Source organism: Megalobrama amblycephala, linkage group LG1 (assembly GCF_018812025.1).
Source record: "Megalobrama amblycephala isolate DHTTF-2021 linkage group LG1, ASM1881202v1, whole genome shotgun sequence".
Lineage (NCBI taxonomy): Eukaryota > Metazoa > Chordata > Actinopteri > Cypriniformes > Xenocyprididae > Megalobrama > Megalobrama amblycephala.
Window position 1 is genome coordinate 20858715 of NC_063044.1, and position 17451 is coordinate 20876165.

Sequence of the window (17451 nt, forward strand, 5' to 3'; positions counted from 1 at the left end):
CATTTAGTGAAGTGAGGACAACAAACTTTTTTTTATTTATTTATGTTGGTAAAGCACCTGGAATGAAGCTATCTTTGCGGCAGTCATACAGCATACCAGGAAACAGAGGTCTTCCTAGAGCTGCCACTTCAATGGGCTGTGATGCCAGGGCTGCAGTAAATAACAAATAAAAGGTCATATTTATACTTACAATATTTTAAATATATATTAACAAAATTACATCTGATGATAATGAATACTGTTTAACTTTTTCCCTGCCAGCGTTTCTGAAAAAAGTTGCCAGCCACACCAGCATTTTTGATGATTTTCACAAAAGATTCATGGCCCGTAGAATACTTTTTAGTATTAACATCCAATTTATCAAAAGAAATAACAGAGTCTCTCTCAGAGTCTCTATTCTAGCTTTGCACATTTTTTATTAACTCTTTAATATGGGTAAGTTTCAAATAAAGTTTTATTATCTGTAGCGATTTTACAGTTATTTAATCCATTTATGGGTGAAATATATGAATATAATAAATCATAAAGCTTTATGATTAATTATAATACATATACCGACCCAAGAGGGAATTATGCATATATATGTGAATTAATTACAACGAATTATAATCAATTATGTATATGATCAGTTCTAGCTTAATAGTTGTTTAGAGAAACTATTCCAGTTTGTCCAGCAAACTGTTAAGTTTTACCACAGACTATTAAAAAGGAAATGTTATTCTCTGGCCACGAGAATAAACCTCCTATTATAGCATCAAAGCGTAAGCGATGGTGCTGGATCGAAAAAACGTTAAAGTGACCTGGTTTTTGTTGAACGAGCAGCAGAACAATCGAGCATAGATATAATGTGTTTAATATATGAAAACTACTAATACAGAGGTTATACATCTAAATACAGGATATACACATATATACAAGAGCTAAAGTAAAGCCAGGAAAAGAGAGAAGACAAGTAGCAAAACTTACTAACAGTCCTTGAGAGCCAGCAAAGAAATCAGTTTCATTATCTAAGATTGAGAAACTGTACTTGCATCAGTTACGTGCTGAGTTTCAGAGAAGTGCGGCTGCAGTTCGTTGGCTTCTTCTGTTTCCGTGGGAAGGTTTGAACTGAGGACTTGAAAGTTTCGCTGGAGATGGTGGTCCCGAAAGAAGCTGTGCACGTGATGGGAGCGCGGTCACCTGAGAGATGTGCAGGAGGTAATCGAGAGACAATCGGGAGACAAAGGAAAAGTTGCGTGTTGTCTAGTCAGGGTGCAATGTTTGGCGGGCAAAGTTTTCTTTGTCTTGTCTCCTGGCTGGATTTGCATAATTTATGGTAGGTTAGATTAGGGTACATTTTCCTTCATATTAACATTAAAAATAGAACAATGCATTTTACAGTTATGTAACATACATTGGTGAATGATGCTTACAGAGAGCTTTACATAGAGACCAAGATTGTCATGTAAGAAAAGCATATAAAAGAAGTTATAGTTTACAGTCAAATGGAATCATTAGAAATGAAACTAGCACAACTACAGTCATTTAAACTAAGTCTAAACACTAGGAAAACATACATGCACTTGACATACACAACGGGTTACATTTAGGCATAATTATATTTTACACATACAGTCTTCAAGGCATGTTTGTGTGTCTGTGTGTGTCCGTGTGTGTGTGGTGTGTGTTGGAATTTAGCTAGTCTGGCCTTTAATCTGCATGAGGGCCCCTTTGATGTCCCAAGAGCTAGGAAATGGGGTTCTCTGTTTAACCTCAGAGGGTCTATGAAAGTGCCAAAGTGCTCGTCTTTCTCAGACCGGCCGGAGCCAATGTGAGATTTACAAGCACAGTTCAACAGGCTGAAAGCATTCTGAAAATTCCAAAGTTGGTTGGCTGTTCTGATACGTGTACATATGCTACATATAAAACACTAATTTTGAGCAAGAAGTGTTTTAGTCAAAGACTACACCCAGATGAGATTCAGAATGATAATCAAAACATTAGATGGTGTAGATCGAGTCTGTCAACACCCCCAGAGCTTCACAGTCCTATAGCTTGTCCTGGGTCAACAATTTTATTTAGTAATGTTAGCAGTTTTGATTTATATGCTGTTCAATGATGATAGCATAATTTTACATATGTATCTGCTTACATATGATATTCTTTGTTTCTGCTTCTTTTTTGGCAGGGATGTCAAAGGTTCAGGGTGTGACACCGGCTCTTCCTGTTGTTTGTCTTGTCCTGTCATTTTTCTGCAGCTTGTGATTGGAGTATCAGTGCTTCGGTGCTTGATCACAAGCTGATCTCCTACACCTGTCGCTCGTTCCCTCTACCCTTTATATGCCCAGCTTTGTCTATCCCTTGTTGTCAGTTGATCACTTCATGTGGCGTGGATGTTACATGTCTGTACTGCGTTTTTGCTCTGTGTCTTACCTGTTTTGATTTTGTGTTCAGGACCCTTAGACGAGGAGTTTTAAAGGCACCCAAGAATGCTTTTTCACAAGATGTAATATAAGTCTAAGGTGTATCCTGAATGTGTCTGTGAAATTTCAGCTCAAAATACCCCATAGATTTTTTTTAATTAATTTTTTTAACTGCCTATTTTGGGGCATCATTAACTATACACTGATTTTGGCAGCGCGCCGCCCCCTTTAATTCGCCTGCTCCCTGCCACACGAGCTCTCGACTATATTACAGTGCATTTACAAAGTTCACACAGCTAATATAACCCTCAAATGGATCTTTACAAGATGTTCGTCATGCATGCTGTATGCATGCTTTGAATTATGTGAGTAAAGTATTTATTTTGATGTTTACGTTTGATTCTGTATGAGTTTGAGGCTGTGCTCCGTGGCTAACGGCTAATGCTACACTGTTGGAGAGATTTATAAAGAATGAAGTTGTGTTCATGAATTATACAGACTGCACATGTTTAAAAATGAATAGCGACGGCTCTTGTCTCCATGAATACAGTAAGAAACAATGGTAACTTTAACCACATTTAACAGTACATTAGCAACATGGTAACGAAACATTTATAAAGACAATTTACAAATATCACGAAAAATATCATGCTATCATGGATCATGTCAGTTATTATCGCTCCATCTGCCATTTTCGCTGTTGTTACCTTGTTCGCTTGTTGCTTACTTTGTCTGTGCACAGATCCAGACTTTAATACTGCCTTTCCTTGTCTAATGCCTTGAACATGGGCTGGCATATATGCAAATATTGGGATCGGTGTTATGTTGAGATCCACGTGTTTTCCAGAAGTCTTTTAAACAAATGAGATTTACATAAGAAGGAGGAAGCAATGGGGTTTGAAACTCCATGTATGTCTTTTCCATGTACTGAACTCTTGTTATTTAACTATGCCGAGGTAAATTCAAATGTTGATTCTAGGGCACCTTTAAGCAAGTCATATTCTCTTGCTGGGCTTGTGCTCGTCTTCGTCTGGGTCGTCTTATCTCCTGCTTTCTCGGTGGTCTCTCCAGCCTGTGTGTATGCTGTAGTGTGCGCAGATACAGCGAGAGCCACCAAACAGTTTACTCAAACTGTCACCAGTTATTTTGACTGTTTCATTTTGGTGTCTCAGGTTTCATCCTGAATAAACTTGTTCTTTTGTTCACCGCAACTTGAGTCCTCCTTTCATCCACCTTTTGTTTTTTTGTCAAGGACGAGCCAAGGATGAGAAAATATGGTTGCAAAATACTAAAGAATAGGAAAACATCATATTTGAGTATGTTTTTAAGGTTTATCATTACGTTTGTTTGCTGAATAACTTTTATGAGACACTGTGTAAGGCTCCAATAGGCTACCAGTAATCAGATTAGAGAGATGGGGTTGCAATTTAGCATAACAATCATTTTGCTTACATCTGTTCTAGTAATACCTCAGATAGCATGGTGACTGATAGAATGTTGAGTTTTGATCCAAACCATCATTTTGGTTGAGATTGACATTTCAGTATTTAAATGGTGTTGGATCAGCATTGTAATTTCGGAACCAAAAAATACACACCGCGCTCTGCTCACCAAAGGTGCAAACTTTAGACTTGCTGATTCGTGAATTAGCCGCTAACTTGATGGTCTCTGTACTAAACAGCACACAATTGTGTGGACATAAGACAAGGCAACTTAACAAACAATGTAAAAAAAAGTTCAAACTTAAAGTTACAGAGTGAACAGCACCAGGATTACACAAGCTGTGTTAACTTACATATGTCACTGAGCTTCTGAGATGAAAGAAATCTGATGAGTGAAACTGCTGATTGACTATACAGGTTCCTGGGCTCACAACCTCAAACCCAGTCAAATGAATAACCTGACTGTGAATGAATTACCTCTAGCAGTCTCTTGTGGCCACTTACAAACATGGATTTTCCAAGAGCAGAGGTTAGGTCTGGATTGGAGGAAAGAGGAGCTAGACTAGAAATTTTAACAAAGGATCCACAAAACCTCTTTACTGTCACAGACACGTCAGGCTCCACCGCTCACCAATCACAGCGCACCCAATCACCAGAATACTGATCACTGGCACCTGCACCTCATCACCTCCAACATAAAGAGCACTCACACACACCATTCGATGTCTGGTCTCGTTTGCATTAACTTACCTGTATGCTTACCTTAAGGACTCTCCGTGATCTACTTACCTGTCTCCAGGAATCTCCTCGTGTGTTCTCTCCTTTCTGTGTGAGTGCTCCTTGTCTCCAGTGTCTCCAGCGTCTCCATCGTCTCCAGTTCCAAGGTCATCATCATCTGAAACCACAAAAGAACTCTGTCATCACTCTCCACCTCAAGAACCTGCACAACTTCACCGTTCACTCACCTGCACTTTAGCTATTGCTCTTACTGGTACTCAATAAAACTCCATTACCTGTGAAAGTCGGTCTCTGTCCCTACTGTACTGTAACAAAAGGCCGGACCTTAACAGCACAAGGCCAGTATGAGCACCCCGGATCCCTTTCAAGAACTCGTGGATGTTCTCCGACGAACTCTAACCACCAGCGCACCTTCACCATCACCCGTCATCACTTCCGCAAACACTGTCACCTCTCCCTCTCCGCCAGCGCACGCCAGTCCCATGGCCAGACCAGCGCCCTACTCAGGATCGGCGGAGGACTGCAGCGGCTTCCTCCTGCAGTGTGCACTGGTCCTGGAGATGCAACTGCACCTCTACCCCAGCGACACATCCAAAGTAGCGTTCATCATTTCTCAGTTGCAAGGCAAGGTGTTACAGTGGGCAGAATCCATCTGGTCTCAAAATGGTCCTGTCATTCAATCATATACATCCTTCGTGTCCCACTCCCGGGAGGTGTTTGGTAAACCCTCCTTTGATTACTCTATTGGTGAGAAATTGTGTAATCTCAAACAAGGTTCCATGACCATTAACAATTATGCTTTGCAATTCAGAACGCTAGCAGCTTCAAGTGGATGGAATGAACAAGCCCTCATAACCACCTACCGACAAGAGATGGAACCTCGGGTGCAGTTGCATCTCGCTGCATACGAGCATTCCATCGGCCTCGAGCGCTTCATCCAGCTGTCCATCCGCTTCGCCTCCCGTATGCAGTCATATATCGAAGAACACCAGGACCAGTCACTCTTTCACCACCTCCTCCGCCGACCTGAACCCGTCAGCCCTCCAAAACCAGCCCACGAACCCATGAACATAGAAAACTCTCATCTCACTCCCTCCGAGCGTCAAAGGCGGCTGACCCTGAATCTCTGTCTATATTGTGGTTTACCTGGGCACATCATCTCTGCGTGCCCAACTCGTCCACCACGACCTATGGTGAGTGCCATTATCCCTTCACTCAATAAGATGAAACCACTCACCACTGTTGTCAATCTTACTGCTGCTGGTGTTTCCCTTCCAGTGGTGGCGCTCCTCGATTCAGGGTCAGCCGGCAACTTCATCTCCGGCACCCTCTGCCGGCAACTCAAACTCAAGACTACGCCCTCTCCGTCTGTCTACCAGATCCACTCAATAACGGGAAAACCTCTGAGCCGAAGATGTGTGTGCCGATGTGTGGGTCCCATCCAGTTACGTGTCGGTATACTTCATCTCGAAGACATCCATCTGCTGGTTCTGGAGGAATCCACCTCTGACATGGTTTTAGGGCGTCCCTGGTTGGAGCAGCACAACCCTACCATCTCTTGGAAAACCGGCGAGATCCTGAAGTGGGGCGAAACCTGTTTCTCTAACTGTTTCTCTGATCTTCCAGTTCCTCGAGTACCATCCTCTCATGATCTATCCATCTGTACCACCTCCATACAGAGTCCAGTTGAGAAACGTTCCACCGAGATTCCAGAATGTTACGCCCCCTTCAATGACGTCTTCTGCCCGCAAAAAGCCTCCAAGCTGCCTCCACACCGGCCATGGGACTGTGTCATCAATCTGCTTCCGGGTGAGCCAGTGCCAAGGGGTAAAATCTATCCCCTTTCCATCCCGGAGGAGAAGGCCATGGAGGAATACATCAAAGAGGCCCTCGCTCAAGGATACATCCGCCCGTCTACTTCCCCTGCTGCTTTGAGCTTCTTTTTTTGTGGCAAAAAAGGACGGAGGCTTGAGGCCCTGCATAGACTACCGCTCCTTGAACAAGATAACAGTCAAGTTCTGTTATCCCCTTCCTCTCGTCCCAGCGGCCCTGGAACATCTTCGTGGTGCCACTGTGTTCACGAAGTTGGACCTCCGCAGGGCGTATAACCTCATCCAGATACACGAGGGGGACGAGTGGAAGACCGCCTTCATCACGCCCACCGGCCACTATGAATATCTTGTTATGCCGTATGGCCTGGTCAACGCCCCCTCCGTATTCCAGGACTTCATACATGAGGTGCTCCGGGAGTTCCTCCACAAGTTTGTGCTGGTATACATTGACGACATCTTAATATACTCCTGGAGCCTGGCCGAACATCGCAACCACGTTGCGGAGGTCCTCCAAGGACTTCGCCAGTTCCATCTCTTCCTCAAGGCAGAAAAGTGCTCATTCCACCAGTCGTCAGTTCATTTCCTCGGATACATCATTGATCACAGTGGCATCCGGATGGACGAGGGGAAGGTGGACGCCATCAAGACCTGGCCAGTTCCCACATCCATTAAAGAACTCCAACGTTCAAGCTAAACCCGGCGGAGGTCAACTACGACATAGGAAACAGAGAACTCCTAGCCGTGAAGTTGGCTCTAGAAGAGTGGAGGCATTGGCTGGAGGGAGCTAAACATCAGTTCCTTGTGCTAACAGACCATAAGAACCTGGAATATTTACGAGCCGCCAAGAGATTAAACCCTAGACAAGCACGCTGGGCTCTATTCTTCTCACGATTTGACTTTACCATCTCCTATCATCCTGGATCAAAGAATGTCAAAGCAGATGCACTCTCTCAACTTCATTCTCCTGAAGAAACCACCACTGAACCTGAATCCATCCTTCCAAGCTCCATCATCGTGAGTCCCCTCCTCCAATGCCTCCACTAACCCTCCGCCGGGTTGTCCACCTGGCTTGCTATACATCACTCGAGCACGACGCACTCCACTAATTCACACAGCCCACTCATCGCTCAGCACTGGCCACCCAGGGGTCAATGAAACCCTCTCGTTGCTAGGGGGACGCTTCTGGTGGCCGAGTATGGCATCCGATGTCAGAAGGTACGTGCAGGGCTGCAGGGAGTGCGCCATTTCCAAGAGCCCACGCCATCTCCCATCCGGCAAGCTCCATCCTCTGCCCATTCCTAACCGACCCTGGTCACACAAAGGAGTGGACTTTGTAACAGATCTACCCGCATCCAAAGGCTGTACCTGCATCCTAGTAATCGTCGATCAATTCACCAAGTCATGTCTTCTAGTTCCACTAAGAGGTTTACCCACTGCCATGCAGACAGCCGAACTTACGTTCAAGCACGTGTTCAGGTACTTCGGAATACAAGAGGATATCGTCTCAGACAGAGGACCCCAGTTCATCTCCCGAGTGTGGAAAGCCTTCCACTCGCTCCTAGGTGTGAGTTTATCATCCGGCTACCATCCACAGTCGAACGGGCAGACGGAAAGAAAGATCCAGGAGATTGGCCGCTTCCTCCGTTCCTTCTGCCACGACCACCAGGACTCTTGGAAACAGTATTTGGGTTGGGCCGAGTACGCACAAAACTCCCTGCGTCAGCCTTCCACAGGACTCACTCCATTCCAGTGCGTGCTCGGCTACCAACCCCCACTGTTCCCGTGAACCAGGGAACCATCGGATGTCCCAGCTGTGGATTACTGGTTCTGAGAGAGCGAGAGGGTCTGGGACTCAGCACACCACCATCTGCTGAGAGCCCTGCGCAGACGCAGGATGACGGCCGACTTTCGTCGCTCTCACGCTTCCACCTACCAGCCTGGACAGAAGGTATGGTTATCTACAAGAGACATCCGCCTGCGTCTGCCCTGCAAGAAGCTGAGTCCCAGGTTCATTGGCCCATTCAAGATCATTAAGCAGATCAACCCGGTGACATATCAGCTACAACTTCCCTCACAGTATCGTATACATCCCACCTTTCACGTATCTCTCCTCAAGCCTCACCATCCCTCTGTTCCTCTCTCCACAGGGCCTGACGTGGCAGCCGCTGAACCCCCCCCTTCCACTCATCGTGGAAGACGGAGCCACCTACGAGGTGCGTGACATCTTGGACTCCCGGCGCCGTGGTGGCCAGTTGGAATACCTGGTGGACTGGAAGGGATATGGCCCTGAAGAGCGCTCTTGGGTCCCCAGGAACGACATCCTCGATCCCAATCTGCTACTTACCTTCCCCGCCAATCACCCTGACAGACCTGCCCCACGTGCAAGAGGACGGCCACCTCGACGCCGGGGTCCTCGGCCCTCAGGAGCGGGCCGTGGAGGGGGGGGTACTGTCACAGACACGTCAGGCTCCACCGCTCACCAATCACAGCGCACCCAATCACCAGAATACTGATCACCGGCACCTGCACCTCATCAAGCACCTCATCACCTCCAACATAAAGTTTAAATTAAATAAATCTAAGTATAAAATTATATAAGTATAAAATTATATCGTCCGCATACAAAGAAATTTTGTTTTTTATCTTTCCAATGTCAACTCCAGAAATATCTTTACTGGTCCATATGGCTTCTGCAAGCAGTTCGATAGCTAAATTAAATAGGAATGGGGAATAGGGGGTAGTGTTGCTTTCGTCAACGAAAATTATGACTAGATATCGTCGTCAATGAACCTTTATCACGTGACAAAAATGAGACGAGACGCAACGTAAATGCTGGTAATGTGACGATGACTATAATTAAATGTATAATGCAATATTGTTGACAAATAAAAATGAGACTAAATGTGTTTTACAAAATAAAAACTATGCTAAAATGTCTCTTATTTTTCATTGACAAAACGAGACGAGACGAAATGTTATAACATTATTTTGTCTCATTTAGTTGCGTTATTATTATTTTGCAGTAATTCTGTTTCCTGTGTCTCACTTCAGGGGCTGATCAGGTCGCACTGCGCAGACGCAGGCGACGTCACTTCTTCAAGCCCCACTCGTGGCATTATTTAGAGAATCAGCTGCGGTGAGTTTTGCATAAATGACAACAAATAAAGTTACGTCTGACACAGAAAAAGGGACCAATATGTAGGGAAATATGTAGATTTCACGTGCTCATAACTTTATGAAAAATGCAAAGAGCATAGAAAATGCACATCATTATTTAAAGCAGGTTCTTACGAAATGAATCCAAAATCAACATAATATATTGCGTTGTTCACAAAATATTACACAGGAAATGATTTAACATACTTGGCTAAAAATGTCTCATCTTTCCGGGATGCAGTGTGTATCCAATGATCCCGGACCCATCCATGTTCGTTTTCCAACGTGGAACAACACAAAAGGTATCATCGTAAAACTTAGAAACTCAGCTTTTTAATGCATCTAACCATTTTGAAAAACTCCTAACGAGTGCTGAGAAGTGCCTCTAAACCCGAGTTTACCGTCCGTGGGTGCCATCTAGTTGCGAAAAAATGAATAACACATTATTTAACTATACTTTATGCCACAAAATTTGAACCAGATGCAGCTTACATGTAGGAGAGCATCACCAAAAAATATTTTTTCTCTGATCTTATTGAATTCCTGAGTAATTCCATGTCAAACAAACAAACAAACAAAAAATTATAAAAATATATATACATTTTTTTGTCTTTTATCAGCAGTTTTTCAGCATGAAAATGTCCAAATGTAATGTAATTTATATTTTCTAAAAAAAATAAAAAAGTGTTCTATCAAATGATACCTACATTTTGACTCTCCTTGCTACAGTTTTGGAGTTATGAGTCTTTACTTTTTTGTGTGTCGCTCAGAAAAAAAATAACCTCTAAAAAACCTTCAGGTCTTAAAATGTTAAGAGACATCTCAAGGCATTATAAGGTATTATCTATAAGGTAACAATAATATAATAAGATAACCTTGTTTGAAATGGGTTTGGCTAAAAGACAATTTTGATTTTGTCTATACTACTAGGTACTTATACTATATTGACTGGGTTAAATAGAATTGCATTACTAAAAAGAGGCTAAAATACACTTTTCATTGACTAAAGTTAGACTAAATGTCATCAGATTTCGTCGACTAAAACTAGACTAAAATGTCATCAGTTTTCGTCGACTAAAACTCTAAAATTCTGACTAAAATAAGACTAAAATGCTCAGACTTTTAGTCGACTGAAACTTGACTAGACTAAAAAGAGTATGAACGTGACTAAAACTAATAAAAACTAAAATTACCGCTTGACACAAAGACTAGACTAAAACTAAAATTAAAACAGGCCGCCAAAAACAACACTAATAGGGGGCATCCCTTCCAACAGCCCCAATGTAGGCCAGATTTCTCTGAAAGATTACCATTTACACATATTTGTGCCTGTGGGTCACTATACATAGATTTTATCCACCCAATGCATCCATCACCAAAGTTAAATTTCTTCAGTACTGAGAAAAGATATGACCACTTGCGCTTTTTCAAACGCTTTTTCTGTGTCCAAGGATATTACTAATGCTGGTCTATTGTGCAGGGTCAAGTGGTCAATTACATTCATTAATCTCTGAATATTGTCAGAAGCATTTTGTGCCTTTATAAAACCGGATTGGTCTGGGTTGATAAGCTGGGGCATTAAATCTTCTAGCCTATGAGCAATTAATTTTGATATTACCTTAAAGTCGACAGGGAGCAATGAAATTGGACGGAAAGAGGCACATTCAGCAATGTCTTTCTTATGTATTAGTGATATTATAGCTGTCCTTATCATTCCAGGAAGAGTTCTCTTTTAAGTTGATAGGCTAAAAGCCTGCTTGGTTTGTTTCCATAGTCACGATAATCACTAGTTGCCTAGTGAAAGTTAATAGTTTTTTTGGCATGCTCAATCTGAAGCAAATTAAGATTATTTCTGACAGTATTAAGCTTCCTCAAGTTTACCTCTGTAGGTGATTGCTTGTGAAGTTTCTCTAAGTGTATAAGATCCTATTTCAGTTGCTCAGACTGCTCAATCATAGATTTTTTTCCTTTAGATTTATATGAGATCAGATGCTCTCTAATCACAGCTTTGGCCACATCCCATATCACTGCAGGAGCAACAGGGGAGGAGGCATTATCCTGCCTGTATTGTTCCAACCATTGTCTAATATTTTTACAGGCATCAATATCAGTAAGAAGTGACAAATTAAATTCAATATGATACAGTTGGGGAATTTAAGTTTTACGCAAGTCAAATCATTAAATGTCAAATCGAACCTGACTGTCCATAGTTTATCCGGCACTGATATCGTGGTAGAATTCCTCAGTCTCACATGGCGCGAGGACAGCAGTTTCATCTTCCTGTTGTACAGCACCCTTAACTTGCACGGATAATGGTGAAACCCGTTGAAAGTCCCCACTCTATTCTGATTAGGGTTTGCAGGAGCCAGCATGCGGTGAACTCTTTCCAAGGTAAAACTCGTAACCTGAGATGGTTTCGAGATAATCTTTTTTAGTTGATGTTTTGTATCTTTGTGAAAGTCCCTTATCTCCTCCAGAACTTTTGTTAAACTTGCCAAATCACTCGGTTGAAGGCTAGCATTAGCTTCGCCAAACAGAATAAATCTAATCATTATAAGGCAAATAAGTGGTTTTCTTGGAGGAGCTGCTGTTTAAGCTGCCATTCAGTTTGATGACGTCATCATAACCCCCTGTAAAAACATTATACATGGTACATGTATCCCCCATAAAAACCAAAATACCTTATATAGCTCTCATTAGCCAGCTGTACATGTATCTGTGATATTCAGAGAAACCTCACAGCTGAAGCTGTAACTCAGCTTTTCTTATTTTTTAACAGTGCAAGATGGAATGTATTTAAGATGAAATTAAATTGTATTATTTAATAATTGTATTATATAATTTTATATATGGATTATAACACAAATAATGCAACACATTAATTAAATAATTACACTCATGTTAGGATGAAATATAACTTAAAGGGTAGGTAACACACATGGTTTCTACCAATCTCATGTTAATCTTGAGTACCTGTAGAGTAGTATTGCATCCTTCATATCTCCGAAAAGTCTTTAGTTTGATCATATTTATAAAGGACAGATACGCTGTCTTTCCGAAAAAAGCTGAGCTCTTGGAGGCGTGCCTGCCATGGGTAGAGCTAAAGAGTCACGAGCGTGCGCAGCTTTTGCATAGAGATAGCCTGCAAGCTGCCAATATTATTATAAATAAAAAGGTAACAATAACGTTTGTGTTGTTTACATTTTATGCACTTGCGTGCCAATTGCCGACAAAACACAGACATTTGATACAGTTATGCTGAGTTCAGACTGCATGATTTTCAAAGTGTTCGGGTCACAGATCTTCTCACACATCATGACTATCTGGGGTAGCATTCAGACACTGCTGTGTTCACACTGCATGATGGATCGGCGACAGGGGGTTTCACACTGCATGACTATCTGGAGTAGCATTCAGACACTTCTGTGTTCACACTGCATGATGGATCGGCGACAGGGGGTTTCACACTGCATGACTTTACAATAGGAAACTACGTCTCACAACCAAACACACACCAGAAGTGACAAGGAAATAACGCAAGGTCACGCGAGCAAAACCAGAGTTCTGGCGTGAGACTTCTCAATACCAAGTTTGCGAAGTTCGGACTTGTGTCCTTGGTAGTTTGGACTTGGCAAGTCTGACTCAGGAGAATGGACTCATGAGGACGAAAGTCCAGTGATTTAGCAACGTACTTGATAAACGTCACTCAGCTCACTCTGGCTTCCCTAATTATCTCTGTATGTATATTTTAGGCAACAATAAAATGAAATGTGTTATAAAACACCACTCTGCGTCTAAAACACAATCCTGATCAATAATAGCGATTATAAATGTATAAAAGGTATAAGAATATATACAATAAGAAATAAAGCAAATAATTCAGTCAAACATACAAAATTAGCACTTTAGTAGGCTACAACAGTAAAGTTAAATAGCCTAAATATATAAAGTTATGAAACGTCACTTTGCCTTCAGCCAAAACGATTTGCCAGGGAACAAATTATAGACTAATGAGACAGATGATCACCTGTTACATATACAAAAGGCAACTCATGTCATGTTTAAGCACTACAGAGACATCAGAGCCAGCGGTGTAATAATAGCCTACTTCAATGTTATGATGAAGTAGTCTCTATTATTATTATTATTATTATCATTATTATTATTATTATTATGCTAGTGCAATTCTAGCTATTGCATATAGGCAAATTTAGCACTGATAAGATTGATATTTCATGAAAAGAAACAAACTAATTAGGCTACAATTTTTTTGCCGACGATGCAAAATCCTGAATCATCAATGAACTAATACATTTTCACATTAATTTAAATTTCAATTTCATGTCCTGATGTTTTACCTATCCTAACAGATCTATTTATTCATGGATTTTTATTCCAGTGGTGGCTGCATTGTTTCCGCTTTGTGTGATTCAACCTCCAGAGCATTGTAAAGTTCCTTCTAATTATTTATAATCTGTCCCTGTAATATTGTTGATAGTTACATTCACATTTTGTAACAACATTTCAATCTTACCTGGATATTGTGTGTTTCCTTGGTCTGCTAAGAAATGAAGTCCTCCAGTGTCTTCATTTAAAATCTGTACCTCATCAGGTTTGGGTTGTAACACTTCCTATTTTTGAAGGAATGGTTAAAAATAAATATATGTATGTGTGAGTGTGAGTGTGTGTATATATATATATATATATATATATATATGTATATATATATATATATATTAAGATAAAAAAATTCCACAAAGATTTTCAGGTCACATCTGGTTACACTTCTGCATTTTGTCTGAGGAAGAGCACTTACCTGTGCATTCACCACAGCTAGGGTTGCCAACCATAGATATGCACAGTAGATGCAGCTCGGCTGCTTCAGGTACATCAAAAGTGCCGACATCATGATATCGTCAACAAGGAGACCTGTTTGAATGTCAATGTGAAGGAGATTCCTGTCAAAACCTGTCACCATTTTCCTGAGTTCTCGTATGATCTGATGATCTTATGTGGCTTAACCGTCAAACACCCACAGATTGTTGTCATATCTGTCAACTACTGTGTCTTTGTGAAGTTTTCAGTATGTACCAGAAGTGAGTGATAAGAGAAATGTCAATAAGCGCTATCTCTCTGCTGATTCGGCCGCTACCTTCATGGAGCTCATGTCATCTCTTCCTCCTCAGACACTTTTGTTGAGAATTTTAGTTTCAGCCACTCTGAAGGTATTAACTTTGTTTCTCCTTTAAAAACAAAGACTGTCTCTAGGACAATTAAAGCCCCATGGAGAAATAGTACATCCATCGTAAAATTAAGAAGAGACTCCAGGACAGTAAAAAGGCAATGGAAGCGCACAAAGCTTACAGTTCACCATTGTATCTATAAGACTGATCTGAAAATGCTAAATAATACAATGAGGTCTGCAAGAAAAGCTTATTTTTCAAGTTTAATTGACCACAACAAAGACAACCCTAGATTCTTATTCTCCACTTGTAACCTATAGTGTGTCATAAATGATCCACACGACACAGGTTACCAATAATGATTGTATGTAAGTACAAAGCAGAACAGAATAGGGCAGCATATATTCTCCCCAGAAATGCAAGGCTCTGGAAAACCCAAAACATGGGCTTTAAAAATACATACATCCATACCATTATATCTTCCCCCTCAGCAGAAAAAAAGCTGTTCTCAGCTGTAAATGACAGAGCAGAAAATCTAACACAACTTCCATTCATGGTTGGATGTTTAGATACAACAGCTGACAAGTACATGCATTTGCAAATAAATCACGCTGGAAACATACGTCACCAGATGAGTTATGGTATTAACATAGCTTTCGATGCTCTCAAAGATTCCTTCGAAGAAAAGCAAATATAAAAATAAGCAAAATACACTGAGTGGAAAAAATGATACCGCTCGAACCTACTGCACAGCATTGTTGTACATTTTTTAAACATGTATAGAGAAAAACAGCATCTTAATTTAACCATGAACCAAAACTAATAACAACAGTTCAACATTTAAATCTATTGTTATCACTCCTCTTCCTCTTCTTCTCTTGAGTGATACTACCAATCTCTCTTTTGGTATGGAACTCATTTCTCCACTGAGTAGTCGTCCAGTCTGTTGTCACTCTAGGGTGTATCCTAGGCCTTAAATTGTAGTGACAAGCTTGTAATGGGCTATGGACAGGATCAGTCAAAGACCAAATGTCAAAAAACAAACAAACAAACAAACATCTTCCTCCCTTGTGTTTGTGGTGCCTTCCACTATTGAACAAGGGTCATATGCCTCTCTCTTAGCATCAAGCAAATCTTCTTCCATCCAATGCAGGAGGTTCAGTACAGCCTCATATCAACACTGTCGGTCAATTCCTGAACTTTCTGAACAACATTCAAAGCATCAGTCCCACTTTCCCAGGAGCTTGTGTGGCTTGTGATTCAGCCGTCTACCAATTGTGAAAGGGCTGTAAATTTACCACATGCACTACTCCCAAGTCTTGACCATTATCAGCCCTGGCCAGTCTATAATATACTTCACACAGCTGTTGCGTGACTCAATAAAGGCCTCCATATTGCGGAGCCAACTTAGCCACAAAGTTTGCTGCTGCATCAGACCGCACTTGGGGCTCTGCATCAAAATCTGGAGAGTTCTGGGCATGGGTATTCACCACAGCACCTCCTGGAGGGAGGATCGGTCACTTAAAGTACTGTCTTCAATAACAAGAATTAACTATCTTTCTTTTTAATAACTTGCTCGAAGTGTCTACCAATCTGATTTGCTGTGTTACAAACCATTGAAATTGGGGTGGGTGAGGCGTCAAGTTTCGCCCCGCCCCATCGTCCAGACTGCACTCTGGGGTACTAGGACATTTGTGCTTATTTCTGTTAAGGCCCCGACATACTTCAAACGAAGTTCTTTTTCATTCTTCATTTAGAGGTTAAATGAAGTTCGAAATGCGTGAGCTGTAATATACTGTAATCGAACATCTGACACCACCCACACTGTGATGTGACAGTTAGATGAATATGTAAATACATGTTGTACAGTTTCTTATCAGTAACAAAATAAACACAACAAAAATGAGAAAAACAGCAAGATTTTTTTAGAAAGCATAAGCGTCTGATCATAACATGGGTATGTTAGCATGAGCTTTGCAAATTAGCACTCCAGTCAGATGTTTATTCAATGGATTGCTTAAAAGCAAGCAGCTTTACAGTATCAAACACGAAAAACAGTGTCAGTGCCTCATTTAATCAGAAGCACAACTTAATTTTGTACTATAAAGCAGCTATCCAGTGTATTCATGTTTTCACCCGCAGAGATCTTACCTCAATGACCTCAACAGATCAAATGAGTCAGAGAAGACTTCCGTGAAAATGAAGGCGGAGCCTCAGTGCACATCTCCTGTTACGTTATTGTCACGGACCAATGGTGGCATGAAGGTGTTTTGCAGCTGAAACGAAATTTTCCTGAAAGTTCGCTTTGGCAAACCGTTTCGAACTTCCAAAAAGAACACAAAATAACTTCGTTTTGGCCTAATTTTGTTCAAAATGATGTCACATCAGTTCGTTCTTCGATTTCATTTGAAGTATATCGGGGCCTTGGTTACATTTTCATAGAGTTTGTGCTGAATAGTGTATTCAGACTTTAGACGTTACAATAATATGAGGGCAGCATGTATGTAAAAGTTTGCAGTTTTGAGAAAATTGTATTTATGCATGGTTTGTTTAAAAGTCAGTGAAATAAGGCTATAAAACCCATACTGTATTTTTGTTCATAAGACTTTTAAAAATTATTGGATCAGGTAGCCTTGACTTTTTGTTTCAAAACGATGTGAAAATCATCCAGGGGGTATTCCAGGAAGCAAGGTTAACT

At 41.3% G+C, this 17451-nt stretch overlaps 2 protein-coding genes across 7 annotated transcripts in view; one reads left to right on the forward strand and one right to left on the reverse strand.

Moving 5' to 3' along the window:
- The window catches only part of LOC125243939 (gastrula zinc finger protein XlCGF57.1-like), an 848513-nt gene that overhangs the window by 772325 nt on the left and 58737 nt on the right, over positions 1 to 17451 (forward strand). The window lies entirely within an intron of this gene.
- The window catches only part of LOC125244061 (stonustoxin subunit alpha-like), a 1172099-nt gene that overhangs the window by 19510 nt on the left and 1135138 nt on the right, over positions 1 to 17451 (reverse strand). For 2 of the 4 annotated variants that reach the window (XM_048153995.1, XM_048154017.1), the window contains exon 3: positions 58 to 150. In XM_048153995.1, coding sequence (XP_048009952.1) covers positions 58 to 150 — 93 coding nt within the window. Of the gene's footprint in view, positions 1 to 57; positions 151 to 14104; positions 14202 to 14386; positions 14500 to 16904; positions 17449 to 17451 lie in introns of those variants that run through there. The other 2 variants (XM_048154011.1, XM_048154003.1) reach the window with 2 other exon arrangements.